Source organism: Cryptotermes secundus, unplaced genomic scaffold (assembly GCF_002891405.2).
Source record: "Cryptotermes secundus unplaced genomic scaffold, Csec_1.0 scaffold40, whole genome shotgun sequence".
Lineage (NCBI taxonomy): Eukaryota > Metazoa > Arthropoda > Insecta > Blattodea > Kalotermitidae > Cryptotermes > Cryptotermes secundus.
Genome location: NW_019730583.1, coordinates 244,314 through 259,414, shown reverse-complemented (window position 1 = coordinate 259,414; position 15,101 = coordinate 244,314). Strand labels below are relative to the sequence as shown.

Here is a 15,101-nt window from a genome sequence, read left to right as displayed (position 1 = left end):
AAAGTTCAACAGTCTGATATGTAACTGCTGTTAACAACAGAATGTTGTTACATTAGGTAATGAGACACTGGAGATTGTACCTTAAAACTGGAGCGCTTACATCAGTATATAAAAAATACACTAGTATGTAATAACAGCTGTTGGATTTTACTAAAAATGTAATACCTTTGGAAAGTACCTACCTAGGAGACCAAGGAGGAGAATGGAGGTGTATGGAACTGGCCCAGGCTCATGTCCCATGGCAGTCTTTTGTGTTTGTAGTGTTGAACCTTGAATTATGCTGTCGTTTAGTTAGTTCAATCATTTCTGATTTAGACAGCCACACCACACTGATCAGTATTATGGTCATCCTTGAGGCATGCCTGGTACTTTTTTTAATTCATGTGTTTAGCGACATTAATTGTCTGCCTTTGAGCTCTTAACATGGGAGAAACGCTGGGACCCAGAAGTAAATATGTAATGATACATTTTTGAAAATGTAACTTCTTGGGGAAGAAGAGGACATACATAAAAACTCTGTAAAGTATCTTGTCACATATGAGGGGTTGCATGACTAATAATAATGGGTTCTTGATTGGATGATAGGATTTATGGGCCCTGCTATTGCAACCACCCCTAATTACAGTCAGTCGTAACAGCTCATGATCAGTAAATGTCTAAGACTCATTCCGTTCGTTACTGGACCACGAGTGTCTTCTCTTCCACTGTGACGAATGAAAAATTTCTTAATTATTTCTTGGTTCTCCTTTTTGCTATGACTGGTTTGAAGAACGGCTGTCTGATGAATGCTGTCATTCTTGTCTGCACGACCACTTTTATAGTCTAGCACGTATCCATGGAAATTATTTGTTGCATGCACGTACCCATGTAAAGTGTTTGTTGTCACAAAAACGTGCTTACCAAACCGTTGCTTATCAATGGAGTTCCGCTTCTGTTCATTGCTATTCCGGCTTTCAGGCAGTACTTACCAAACCATTGCCTAGCAGTGGTCATATTCATCACNTGCTTCCATCTTCAGAGCAGAAGTGAATACATCATTTTGGAAACCACTTGTAAGTTGTTAGTGTAATTTTTTTTTTTTTTTTTAAATTTGCTTAGTGGGGGGTGGAGTCCAACTGGGTGCCCATGTGATTATGGTGATGGAGAATTTGGTGGAATGAAGATTGGCAGGAGAAGCCGAAGTACTCGGAGAAAACCCGCCACAGCACCACTTTGTCCACCACAAATCCCACTTGACCAGACCTAGGATCGAACCTGGGCTGTCACAGTGGGAAGCCGGTGAATAACCGAATGAGCTATGGCGCAGCCCTTGTCTGTCCTTATGTCAATATCTCTAATGTAATGACTGAAAAACCTCTGAATGGATTTTCATGAAGTTTGATATTAAAGAGTTTAATAAAATAATGTGAATGGCGCAACAGGAAGTAGGGGTCACATGAACTCTGCGGTCTCGCGAGTGACGTCACAATATGTTCATACATTCCATTTGGGGTTAAATTTAGATAATGATAATTAATACTTTGCATGATGTCTTGCTTGTATTCCTGTGTGCAACTGGAGCATAACTTACTATTATTTATCAGAGAAGAAACATTCTGAACAAAAGTTGTAGAGAAAAGTGAAACATAAATAAGCCCATTGCATTTTTTTTAACATGGTTTTTGAGATAATTAATTAAACAAGAGGAAGGAAATATATACATTTACTAACTCTACAAATCTTGTTTCTCAGTAATTTCATCTCAGCAGTTTGTTATCAATTTTTATCTGTCAACATTTGAGTTATTCATGTTGGTGTTGGTGATGCATGCTTATGGATCATAATATTTTTATCCTTAATACTGTCAGGCAAAGCAGAGGGAAGCACTGGCTGCAAGACACATCAAGATACCAGTGAAAGCATTCCCTCCTATGATCAGTGTGATTGTGGACCCTCCGTCACCAGTGATGTCAGATGATGGAGATGATATGTTACTGAGATTCAGTGAGGACACCATGAACAGATGTGAGCAGCCAGTGTAAGAATGTTGTGAAGTAAAATTTAGACATATGTTTACATATGCTGAAGGAAACAAATTTTAAAAAATCTCTTGAATATTGAAGTTACATGCTCTGTTCATTGTCATACATTTATCTATATGCAGAGTGATGAGAAACACAAAATTTCAGTCTGGAAACCTAAAGGGGAGAAACCACTTTGATGATTTGAGGTATGTATGGAAAAATAACATCAAAATAAATCTTATGGTGTGAAGATATGGACTGGATTCATCTGGCTTAGGCCAGAGTCTAGTGGCAGGATACTGTGAACACAATACTGAACCTTCAGCTTGTGTAAAAGGTGGAGAATATCTTGACAGCTGACCAACTTGTAATCTCTTAAAAGAGGACTGTATGCCATGAAATTAATTGTATTCAATTATACATAATGTTCCATGGTTCCAAGTTGAGCATTTGGCACTCACTGTAATATCCTGAACAAGTTCACATCCTCACAACCTACCCCTTAATATCCACTATAATATTTTTGTCTTCAGCTTTCTACCAAGTACCCCCCCCCTCTCCCCAATAAAATTTACAAACCAGAATTTGATCCTCATATTTGGTTTCATTGTGATGCATGTCTTGGCCGTCTCATCTTTGATGTACCCACCCTAACAGTACCAGGTGACAAATATGAACTAAGATGCTATTCATCATAGAGTTTCCTCCATCGTCCTGCTGCTACTTGTCTCAAAGGCATGTAATCGTTATCAACTGCTGATCTTCTCACTGGGATTGTTTGTCTGCCGTGTCCTGTGATGTGTGCTGCTCTTCTCTCTCTGTCCACTCTTTCCTTGCCTTTGCATGTCTTTTGCGTGTTCTATATTAAAATGCTAAAGGCACAATAGATCACTGTGGTCACGGTGCAAAGGCCAAGAAGGCCCACCCCTTATACATTCATTCATATTAAAATGCTATACCAGTTGTCACATGTAGTGCATTAACATGCCTGCTTCATATTTGGAAGTTTCTAGTTTGAGCTTCAGTACAGAAGATTTTCTGTCATGACTTTTTTTTTTACAGTTGTCCATATTTCTTCCAGGTATATGCTTTAGAATCCATCATCAGTGCTTATAATCATTGCAGTTGACATATTGTCTTTAAGAAACTGGTAAAACCCTTATAAAATATTATCAGTCTTCATTCCTCCCTCAGGGATGTGATCACTCATATAATTATATTTGCATTAAAAGTAACATTTATGAAGAAAGCATATGAAGAAGTATTCCTAGCTTCCAGTCAATTTAATCTTCAAGTTCTGTGCTGTTGCAGTGTCAGTAATGTCCCCCACGTCAGGATTGAACTGCTCTCCTGCAGCCACCCGACGAATCTCAAGTGGATCTCTGCTGAAGGCCCCAGATGCTGTGATAGCAGCTGGTACCAAGGCTGCTTCGGGGCGGAGCAGGTCACGCAGCCTTGAGAAAGACAGCCGCTTTGAGGAAAGGTCACCAACTAAGAGGCTCCCTATCATTAACCCTCTTGTCCGGTCGCCAATGTGGCCAAGTGAGTGTGACAAGTAAGATGGAACTGTTGTGAGTCATTTCATGTGTGCATGTACAGAATGCTGCTTAATATGTCTGCAGTCATTCTGCATGAAGCATATTGGCTGTCAAGAGAATGTTTTGACAGAATATGATACCGAAGATATACACCAAATCTTGTAAAGAATATTCGATTTAGAACTGTGCCAATCTGACAGTTTGTTTTATGTTATATTTTTTAAAGCAAACTAGAAATAAATGTACTTATGTAAAATATGCCTTCCATTTTCTCATGAAGTAGCTTGGAATTATCTCATTGAGTATTTGATGATTTATTCTTGGTTTACTTAACTGCTAGGTTATTTAGAATCAGACAGTAGTATATCTGTGAGTGATGAGTTGGGTAGGTTGTGGATGTAGGCAGGTGTGGTCTATTTTGAAATACTATCCCAAATTTTTTTCTGGAGGGACTGAGGAATTCTAAAAGAAATCTCAGTCATCCTAGTTGAAAGCTGTCCTAGATCACCTCTGAGTTGAGATTTGAACCAGAAACCTCCCATATAAGAACCAGGAGTGATGCTTATTCAGTAGTGACATTTGGTGAACTTACTGACTGCGTTGCAGATGTGAGTGCAGGTGCGGGTCTTGTGAGCAAGGTACTGCTTGCCAATGCTGATGCACTTTGTGCTGCTGCCTCACCCTTGATGGATCCTGATGAGACACTGCTGTAAGTATTAGCAAGAAGTGATGGCAGTCTGTGGAAGTTTAGTGCCAACATTTGGTGCTTCTTTTCCCCTCCCCTCTAAGCAAAAACTGCTTTTAAGTGCAATGGGTCTGTTTGTCTCTCTGTTGTCTATAGTGATATACTGTAGGACTTCATTCCTGTGTAAATGTATGAGAGACATCTGCCTGATGACTGACAGACATGAATGCTGTGTTCCAGAGAAGGGTACTATGAGCGTGCAGTGATGAACAACTACTTCGGAATTGGTATTGATGCCAAGATCTCACTTGATTTCCATCAGAAGCGAGAGGAACATCCTGAGAAATGCCGCTCCCGAGCCAAGAACTATATGTGGTATGGTGTGCTGGGGAGCAAGGAATGGTTGCAGGTAAAGTTCCATCATCCACGTGGGAAACTGAGGATAGTTTGAATGCCCCCTGGCTTTGTATTGTTGATAGGAATATGTCAGACAGGAATAGGCGACTGCTACCTGTAAAAAAAAATCATATGTTTTGTTTGTGAATGACATATCTCCTGTCAGTTAATAAAAGGAAATGAACTCTTACTTGATAATATTCATGTAATAGAAATGCCATAGATCATGTTTCATCAAAATCTATCACAAAGCTCAAAAAATATATGAGTGCCTTAAAGTCTTTATTAAAATAGGCCCTTAAAACTATTTGTACTAAATGAAACTTAAATGTGATAATTTTCATATAACAGAAGCATCATAATTAAAGTTTCATCAGGATCCATTAAAGGATTGATGAGATATACATCAAAGTTAATTAGGCCCTCACATAAAATTTCCCTTAAAATAACTGAAGTAAATTAAACTTGTATAGGGTATTGCTTACATAATGAAACTGTTGTATGTTGACATGCACCAGAATTTATCAAAGAACTCAAAATACTTAATTAGGCCTTTATTTGAAATGGCCCTTGAAATGACTGAAGGTCAGTGAAAATTGCATTTGATGATAATGTGGACATGCCATTAAGAATTTTATATGCAATGTCTGATAGGAATGTGATTCAGTTCTTATGATCTCTTTTCTTGCTTCTTTTAATAAATATTAATAAAATTATAATTTTGTAAGCTTTTCTTTTTGTATGTGTGAATCAAAAAATGTATCTTCTGTTCTGAGAGGAAAAGGAAAATGAATTCTGAGTAGGATATTTGATCATAAGAGAGATTAATTAACGGGGTATGGAGAATGTGAGATTGCAGATAACATCTTGGTTTGTACAGTGTGACCCAGGAAGAAAGGTCACTATTCTGAGAGGCCATAGTATCCATCATTCTAAGTAAAAAAAAGTGTACATGAACATGTGTCTTATTCCAAATGTCTTCTGAGATAGAGCTATTTCACCATACACAGTAATTTAGATGTATGTCAAGATGCACTCATACAAGCAACATGACATGCCCTCGCCCAAGTTGCAAAGTGTGTTGATATTGATGGAATTTTTGGAAATTTATTATAATAGGTAAGCCATGCCAACTATGTCACTTGAACAATAAATACTGGTATTAGAAACAGTATGGAATATATTGTGACATGTTGCGCAAAGGAGAACCCCCCCCCACCAGCAGTGACGCGGCGGGTGAGTCAGCGCTCCCCTCCCCCTCCTCCGCACGGTAACGTAACGGTGACGCAACAGGATTGTTACGGTAGTAACAGCGGTTACTACCTCTAGCGTTGCTAGCAACACAGCGCCAGGCAACAAGGGTGCCTATTACGTGGCCGTATTGTCCGATCGAGGCTACATAAGGAGCAGCGAAGGCTATTCACAGTTAGTTGTACTGTGACAGTCGCCGAGTGCGTTATCAACGACTTCTCAGTTCGCAAGTTACGAGCTACAGCCGCGTGTGCGATAACCAGTGATAACCAGTCATATCTGGAGTGTGTAATTCAGGGAGACTTGTATAGCTCCCGCATTATTAGTACGTGAAGACTCTCGAAGAGAGTGTTAAGAGATTTTGTTCTAGGGTTTGTAAAGTGTGGAAACCCGTAATATTGTTATAATTAATTGTAGCCGTTGTTTGAAGATTGTTAAATAAACCAATTAACCATCTCTACGGCGTCTTCAGTAACGAAACACGTTACATTGGTATCAGAAGTGGGATCAGTAACGCAAACACGTTACAATATCTTTTGTATCAATGACTTTGGAACTGTACAGTGAAATAGCTCTATCTTTGAAAGCATTCAGAATAGGACGTGTGTGCATATACACTTTTTTTGCTTAGAATGATGAATGCTATGACCTCGCATGTTGACCTTTCCTCCTGGGACATCCTATATTCTTCATTTACATGGTATTTATTTGAGGATCATAATATGAGGTGTGCTTGTAGCATGCAAGGGAAACAAGGTGCATATAAAATTTGTAGCAAGAGGATTTCTAGAAAGAATTTATGGTTATGGAATAATTTTAAAATTAATATTTAATCACATTGTGTGTAATGATAGTGACTGGTGTCAGGTGTCCAAAACTGAGTCCGCTGCCTGACTTACATTGTGATAATGGATTTAATTCTTGCAGAAAACATACAAGAACTTGGAACAACGGGTACAGTTGGAGTGCGATGGACAACGAATTCCTCTGCCCTCTCTGCAGGGTATCGTCATTTTGAACATTCCAAGGTAAGCATGAACTTGATTGTCATCTCTTGAAATAGCTCATCATCACCTCAGACTCTTTGCACTGAAAGTAATAATGATGTGATATTGTAAGTGGGGCCTAGACAATTATGCAGTTGTCAGAGGAATACATAGAAAGATTTTGTAAGGCTTTCTAAATCTATTTGTCAGTGTACATACACACAACCAGGACTTCAGACCATGCCTGTTAAACTATAGCCAGCATGTCTGTACCTTCAGTTCCATGTGCTTCTTCATAATCTGGCCAGTGTTATAATGACATCACTGAAGAGAATGTGCAACAATTTTATTTTATAGAGAATGGCAGTCTGTTCCATACATCTGAAAAATTAGATCCTCTATTTATGCAGACAAGATATTGAATTTGTTAAGATATTTAAAATTGGCCTTTTTGCCAATCTGTTCCTAAAATTTACAAGTGATAAAACTGAATTTATTTACCATTTTCTTTACCATTATATTTATGTGCATGAGTAGCAGCTGTATGAAGTTGAGAGAAACACAGAATACATAAAATGCACTGAAGGAACAAAGGCCAAAGGTTCACTGCTCCTCTGTTCCAGTTTCATGGGGGGGACCAATTTTTGGGGTGGTACTAAGGAAGATGACTGTTTCCTTGCACCAAGTTTTGATGACCGTATTCTTGAAGTAGTTGCTGTGTTCGGCTCTGTACAGATGGCAGCATCACGCCTTATCAACCTGCAGCACCATCGCATTGCCCAGTGCCAAACTGTCCAAATCACAATTCTTGGTGAGTGGTCAAAACTTCATACTGTAACATGTTTGGAATCCAGAAGAGTTACTTCCATGGAAACGCTAGAACAGGCCGTTGCCTAGGAAGTAACAATAGTGATACAGTAATTCTAACAGTGAGCATTGCATAGAGATGAGTTTCCACGGTTAAAACAAAGGGCCGTTTGCATAGCAGTGGCTGAGGTTATAAAACGGGGTTGAATGCATTTGAACAGGAGTCTGCCAATAACCGCTGAAGAAGACAGTTTGGTATTAGCCTCCATAGAAGAAGCAAGTCTGGAATTAACCGCCGAGGAGGACAGTGGATAATAATTGTACTCGTGATTGTATAAGTGAAGTGTCCAATAAAGGCTCTACTGAATATGAGACCTACATGGATTTACTTGTTGCGGGACACACAGAAAACACGTAACAATACTTTGCTGGGACAATCATATATTTTCTTGCACCTCACTCACTAATTTGAGCATAATAAATAAACACTTTTCATCACAAAATAAACCTCCAAGCAAGTTGATTTTCATTCAAATATTGGTTATGGTACCAGCTGTCTTGACATATTAATTCTGCACTGTTAGTACCTTTCAAATAAGCTCTCATCCATTTTATCACTTTGAAATCTGTGCATCTTACGTAAAGTGAAAAAAACAGTACCAGTCAGTAGAAAATAAATTGTGTCCATTGTGAATAGCGACTTCATCACACATGTGCAACTGGTTCAGGCATGATTAAGAATATTGGAGAAGCTGATATAGCTCAGTCAGTCAGTCAGGTGACTGACTCATATAGGCTGCACAGCCAGGATTCAATTCCTGGTAGAGGTGGGGATCATATGCAAACTAATTTTAGTACCCGGGGCTCCTGCTAAACGTACATCTGCCAGAGGATGCAAGTGACCTTCCACCTCTACCTGGTGCCAACATAAGAATATGGTAGCACTATCTCCATAATATTGCTTAGGAACAGAGACAGCTTTGTTTTGTAAGAATGTACTGAATATTGTAAATTTAAATAAAACACAGGAGGCATCAAGTAGTGATTATTTTTAGTGCTAATGTTATTAAAGTATGCACTCAAATTGTTCAGAATGCAGAAAAGCAGGAACTTTATATTTAGAGGTTTTTAATTATAACATCTTCAGTTCACTATGAAGTTAACTGGTAACCTTGTAACTGTGTCTGATGCACCTATGCGTCATTATGGTGTGTCATCTGTAATAGACATGATGTACAGGTGTACTGATGACCTTCTTTTAAGCAACCTGTTGGTATGATGCGGCTGTCCACCAGTCTTTGTTTTGTCATGTTAGTTGATATTTTCTGTGTCAAATGGCAGACATTTGAATAATTTATCAGTGAATATGTGGGCAGAGAAATTTATTTCTGATGCCATTATCTTGTAACCAACCCCATGTGCACAATAGTTCCTGGAAAAAATGAATGGTGCCTGTAAGAAAGTGGGCTAGGCTTGATGAATTTTCAGGCAGTTTACTAAATATTATGAGCTAGCTGTGCCTGGTCACACCTTGCTGTGGCTCAGTCTGCCCGTTCTTCCCCAGTTTGAATTGAAATTACTTGACGCATTGCTTCCGCTCCACAAGTACGACGACCTAAGCTTGTTCTTAGAAAATGAAAAGAAAAACAACAAAAAATAAACTATACTTACGAAATAACTTCCACGCATGTCTCGGATTCAGCAAATAAGTTATTGAACGCTCACTTTTACACCAGCGAGCACAATTATTATCACGTCCAGTATCACCGAAAATTTCTTCGGAGCTGGACTATTATAACCCGGTTTCGGACGCAATAGAGGACACTTTCGCCCAGGGTTCCGTTTCACGTGTTCTGTGCTTGTTGCCGCAGAAATGCCTTATTTCCGCTGTTTCAACAGTTCGTTGCCACGGTCAATCCTAGGCAGCGATCCGCTGTTTCAACAGTTCATTGCTATGGTTATTCCTATGCAACGATCTGCTGTTTCAACAGTTTGTTGCCATGGTTATTCCTAGGCAACAACCCACTGTTTCAACAGTTCGTTGCCATGGTTATTCCTAGGCAACGATCTGTTGGTATTCGATGGACAACGTATAACATGTTACAGTATATTAATATTGAATACAATTAACACTTTTACCTGTTTTTACCTGTCATGGGTGTGACATCTACATAATAGGCATATAAAAACGCGCGTGTTCGAATGCAATGTTATATCAAAATTTCGAAGCAATCGGTGAAGAACTTTCAGAGATCTTCGAGGAGAGCCAAACCAACAGTTACGTTTTTATTTATATAGATAAAGAAAATATTGGAGACTAGCTGTGTCCGGCCACGCCTTGCTGTGGCTCAGTCTGCCCGTTCTTCCCCAGTTTGATTTGAAATTACTCGACGCATTGCTTCCGCTCACATGATTTTAACATCATAAAGTCTTAAAATACACTTTTAGTGAGTGACATATTCTTGATGTCTTTTAAATTGTTGCATTATTTACGTGTACTTTGATAATAAGAATATGTTGCATGTTACCTATGTAACGTTGTTGTGGTCACATGTCTCCTATTCAGTGCGACAAATAACTTCCACGTACGTCTTGGATTCAGCAAATTTGTTATTGAACGCTCACTTTTACACCAGCGAGTACAATTACTATCACGTCCAGTGTCACCAAAAAACTCTTTGGAGCTGGACTGTTATAACCTGGTTTCAGATGCAATAGAGGGCACTTTCGCCCAGGGTTCGATTTCACGTGTTCTGTGCTCGTTGCCCTAGGCAACAATCTGTTGGTATTTGATATACGACAGAACACCTTGTAGAAGTGTTTGGTTTCATCCATTGTTATGCAACGGAACCACTTATCCTACGTGTTCTGTGCTTGTTGCCGCGGTTATTCCTAGACAACGATCTGTTCAGGTTCGATGGATGACAGAACACCTTGTAGAAGTGTTTGGTTTCATCCGTTGTTACGCAGTTACGCAACGGAACCAATTATCCTCTCTTCTCCGGGGAAATGCGTTTGTTATTTCGGCAATTCCTATGCAACAGCAACGATCTGTTGGTATTTGATGGATGACAGAACACCGTGTAGAAGTGTTTGGTTTCATCCGTTGTTACGCAATGGAACCACTTATCCTTTCATCTCCAGGGAAACGTGTTTGTTTTTTCGGCAATTCCTATGCATTGGCCCACTGTTATTGCGTTTCCATGGAAGTATACGCTAACTGTTCTAGCGTCACTATGGAAACGACTGCTGGATTCAGAACATGTGACATGTTTTTACCTGTTTTTACCTGTCACAGGTGTGCCATCTATATAATGGGTATATAAAAACACGCGCGTGCTCGAATGCAATGCTGTGTCAACATTTCGAAGCAATCGGTGAAGAACTTTCAGAGATCTTCGATGATTAACAAACCAACATTTACATTTTTATTTATATAGATAATGATAATAGTGGTAGTAGTATATATGGACAAATACCGTCTTAAGTGCAACAATTTTATTGTAGTAAAAACTACAATAAAATTGTTGCACTTAAGGCGGTATTTGTCCATATATATTGTGTGAGTGTAACAGGATGCTGAAATATAATAGTGGTAGTAGTAATGGATGGGTAAATACATGCCAGAGACTTTTGGCGACAGTTCCTCCAGTGAAAATGTATCTGATATTTACATTGAAGTAACTACATTGAGTGGATGGATTTCAGCTGATAAAGAGTGAGTAGGTTTTTCTTTTACTGCTAACAGTGGTGTTCAAGTAAATCTGAAGGATGTTCCAAACGGTAACAGAATATTTTGATGTATTTATTTATGAAAATTTGTTACAAAATTTAGTGAGCAAATGAACTTATATTCCATCCATAATGACATGAAGCCTCTCTCCAGGATAAGAAAGTGGCATGACATAAACTATGGTGAAATAAGATAAGTGATGGGGCCATTATTTTGCAAGAACTACCACATCAGCCAACAAATGCTATGTATTTTAGCAGAGGAGAGAGCACTGAAACACCTTCAGGAAAGTGATGACTGAACGTAGGTTTCACTTGGTGTTGCAGTTCCTCCACTCTGCAAATGAAGATCAGATATATTCCAGTTCTAAAGAGAGAAAACTTTACAAAATCAAGCCACTAATAGTTTACCTCAAAGAAAAATCTGCAATTATGTATATTCCTGAACAGTGCTATGGAAGGGAAGGCTTGAGTGGAAACAGTACATTCCATCTTAGTGAAATCAATTTGGTATAAGAGTTTTAAGTGTTAGGAGAGCAGGTCTGGTTATGTAAATAATTTGATTGTCTGTACTGGTAACCAACATGTTGCTCAGCACATTGGCTGACAAATTGTGTTTTCACTTAATAAGGGATACAGGTTGTATTTGGATAACTGGTACACAAGTCCAGAGGTAGATGACAAGCTGAATGACCTCCAGACTGATAGTATTGCAACAGTGAGATGGACTGAACAAAGGGGTTCCAGATATAACAAAAAAATTCAAAACCAAGGAAAGGGGAAATTGTCAGAAAAAAAAACAATGAAACAATTAATTGGAAATGACCCTTATGAGCTTCATTTACAGTGGCATTGTAAATTTGTGGAATAAAACTGAGATTATTCAAAACCCAGCATAGTGGAGGAGTACTCCCAGAATATGAGGGGTATTGACTGACATGGTGGTCATCTGTACATTTATCAGATGTCCAGAGACAGCATGAAGCACCAGTTTCCAGCGTATGCTTGACATGTCCTGCTGCAATACATTTATTATTATATTATATTGTATTATGGTATGTTACATGTCTTTAAATAGTTAATTATTGATTCAGTCTACTTTGTTATGTAATTAATTATTTAGTTTAGTAGTTAACTAGTTAATTCAGTGATCTGTGTGTGACTGATTATAGCACATTTACATGAAGAAAGTGCAATGCATTAAATTTACCAGACACTAAAAAGGGGGGAAAAAATCAATGTTTGGTGAATGTGACATTGTAACATTTCTCAGACACTGAAGAAGAGGTGTAGCATTATATGATTTCTGATCATACAATTCATGTCTCTTGTAGGAGAAGAGGGTGTTCCAATCCAGGTTGATGGGGAAGCATGGGTACAACCACCAGGCATGATTCGCATCATCCACAAGAACCGCATGCAGATGTTGTGCCGCAACAAGGTGAGTATGTTCAGTGTGAGAATAGACAATCTTGTTCTGTTCAGAGTACACTCTATTTATGGTTTCTTTTAAAAATTAGATGTTAATCCTTTTAAGATCAGCATGGAATGTGCTTATGTCCTCCCCCCCCCAAAGGAAACGTGTTTGACATGCTACTGCATGCCCCTGTGAGGATTGTAACATCATCTTATATTTTATTAGTAAAAAGGGTGTAGTGGTCTAGTGGTCTAGTGGTCTAGTGGTCAGAGTTCCTGGCTACAGATCCAGAGGTCCAGGTTTGATTCCTGGTGCTACCAGATTTTTTCTGAGAAGTAATGGGTCTGGAACAGGGTCCACTCAGCCTCGTGATATTAATTGAGGAGCTATTTCAAGGAAATAACGACTCTGGTCTAGAAAACCGAAATTAATTGCCGTGGGAATCCGTTGCACTGCCCACGCAACACCCTCTATCCTCAGAAGTTGGCACTAACTTTGCCGACAAGCAGCAGTTGCACGGTCGGTATAGTTCGCTTGCAGACTACAACCATGTAGTTTGTTTTATTTGTTTATCATACAAATATTTATAGTTCTGTATGATTTTAGGTTCTCACAGAAGTGGTGATGAAATGGACTGAAAATGAAGGTGATATGTTCCTCCAAAACATCATCCGACTCTATCAAACTAAATGGTGTTATATCCCGGAAGATGTAACCCTACAGTTATAGTTCTTATAGCAGAAATATGATTATGGTGCAGCATTATTGACAAGCTTGTGCATAAAAGGCAGGATAGTTTTTGTGTACATGAAATTTGGGTGGCTGAATTAATTATTCTTTCAAAAATCCTACATGCCACCCAGCTGACTATCAAGTACCATAAGTGGAACAGATCCCATCAGTTGATATGATGTGGTGTGAGGGTGATGAATCTTCAACTTCCATAACAAACTCCACTGCTTGTAAACTTCCTTTATCAGTTGGTAATTATTCAGCTGGTCAAGAAATTTCATGATTCAGTGGAAAATTCTTAACTGTACAGAGAAGCACACATTGGACCTTAGCACGAGCAAAATCAATCCATCCCCACTTTCAGATCCTATTCAATGAGATCATTTTGATATTATCCTTCTATCTATGCCAAAATCTTCTAATTGTTTCCTTTGATTCAAGTTTTGAAACCAAAATTGTGTTTGCAGTTTATTTTTTCACATGTATGCTATTTTCCATGCCCACCGCATTCCTATTGATTTGATCATCCCAAAAGAAGTAGATGAAGGTTACAGATTATAGATGCATCATTATTTAATTTCCATCATTCCTCTGTTACTTCTTCCTCCTTAGGCCCAAATAGCCTGCTCAAGAGATTCTTCTCCATCATTCTCAGTCTGTGTTTCTCTCTTGGAATGAGAGATGAAGTTCTTCCACCCATATAAATCATCTAATAAAATTGTAATTATGTTTTATAGCAATTAGCTGAAATTTCTTTCATAGTTACTCTTCAGAAAAAACACTGGTAGGGGAGTAATTTGTTGGTCAGTTGGATATCAGGACAACAATCAAACAGTCGGTATTCATAATGCAGACCAGTTAGTTAATTAGTAATGAGCTCATAATTTAAACACTAGTAGTTTCATGTTCATAACACCTTTCACTTTGTGTAGGGAATGTCTTTAATATTTAAACTGATTGTCTTGCACATATAGGAGTAGAAGAGGTTTAGAGACTTGAAATTTGAATGTTCATTAATATTCGTTAAGTCTGTTGACCTGTTGGCAGGCCTTAGAGACATCACTGCGTGCATGGGAGGAGAAGCAGCGTCACCAGCAGTCACTGTTACACTCTCAGAGCAGTTTAGGGGGTAAGCTGCTGCTGCTGTCCCCATTCATTGAAGAAGAGAAGCAACAGCTCCTGGGCTTCATTGAATCTGTCACCACTCTCGTCAAGTGAGTCACAGCTAGCTCATTCATTTCAAATCCCAATAAAATTACAATGAAATAAAATTACCATATTTACGCATGTATAGGCCGCGTGCGTGTATAGGCCGCAGCACAATTTTCAGACAGAAATTATAGAAAAAATAATTTTCTTGGAATATTATTTCAGGAGTATTACATCCTGTATTACTAATTATGAATATATTTTTTTTTAAATGAAGTGTGATTTCGAATATTTCAAATATAAGCCGCACCCCAGTTTTCCTCTTGAATTTTTGGCAAAAAATGTGCGGCCTATACATGCGTAAATACGGTATTTGATACAGTCCAAACTCAGCAAAGATGCATA

The 15,101-nt window shown here is 38.6% G+C and overlaps 1 protein-coding gene across 7 annotated transcripts in view; it reads left to right on the top strand.

Moving 5' to 3' along the window:
* The window catches only part of LOC111866321 (diacylglycerol kinase eta), a 163,455-nt gene that overhangs the window by 129,099 nt on the left and 19,255 nt on the right, over positions 1–15,101 (top strand). For 6 of the 7 annotated variants that reach the window (XM_023855151.2, XM_023855152.2, XM_023855157.2 and 3 more), the window contains 8 exons: positions 1,848–2,004; positions 3,315–3,545; positions 4,148–4,250; positions 4,467–4,635; positions 6,801–6,901; positions 7,483–7,670; positions 12,733–12,839; positions 14,595–14,761. In XM_023855151.2, the coding sequence (XP_023710919.1) occupies positions 1,848–2,004; positions 3,315–3,545; positions 4,148–4,250; positions 4,467–4,635; positions 6,801–6,901; positions 7,483–7,670; positions 12,733–12,839; positions 14,595–14,761 (1,223 nt within the window). Of the gene's footprint in view, positions 1–1,847; positions 2,005–3,314; positions 3,546–4,147; positions 4,251–4,466; positions 4,636–6,800; positions 6,902–7,482; positions 7,671–12,732; positions 12,840–14,594; positions 14,762–15,101 lie in introns of those variants that run through there. The other variant, XM_023855156.2, reaches the window with a different exon arrangement.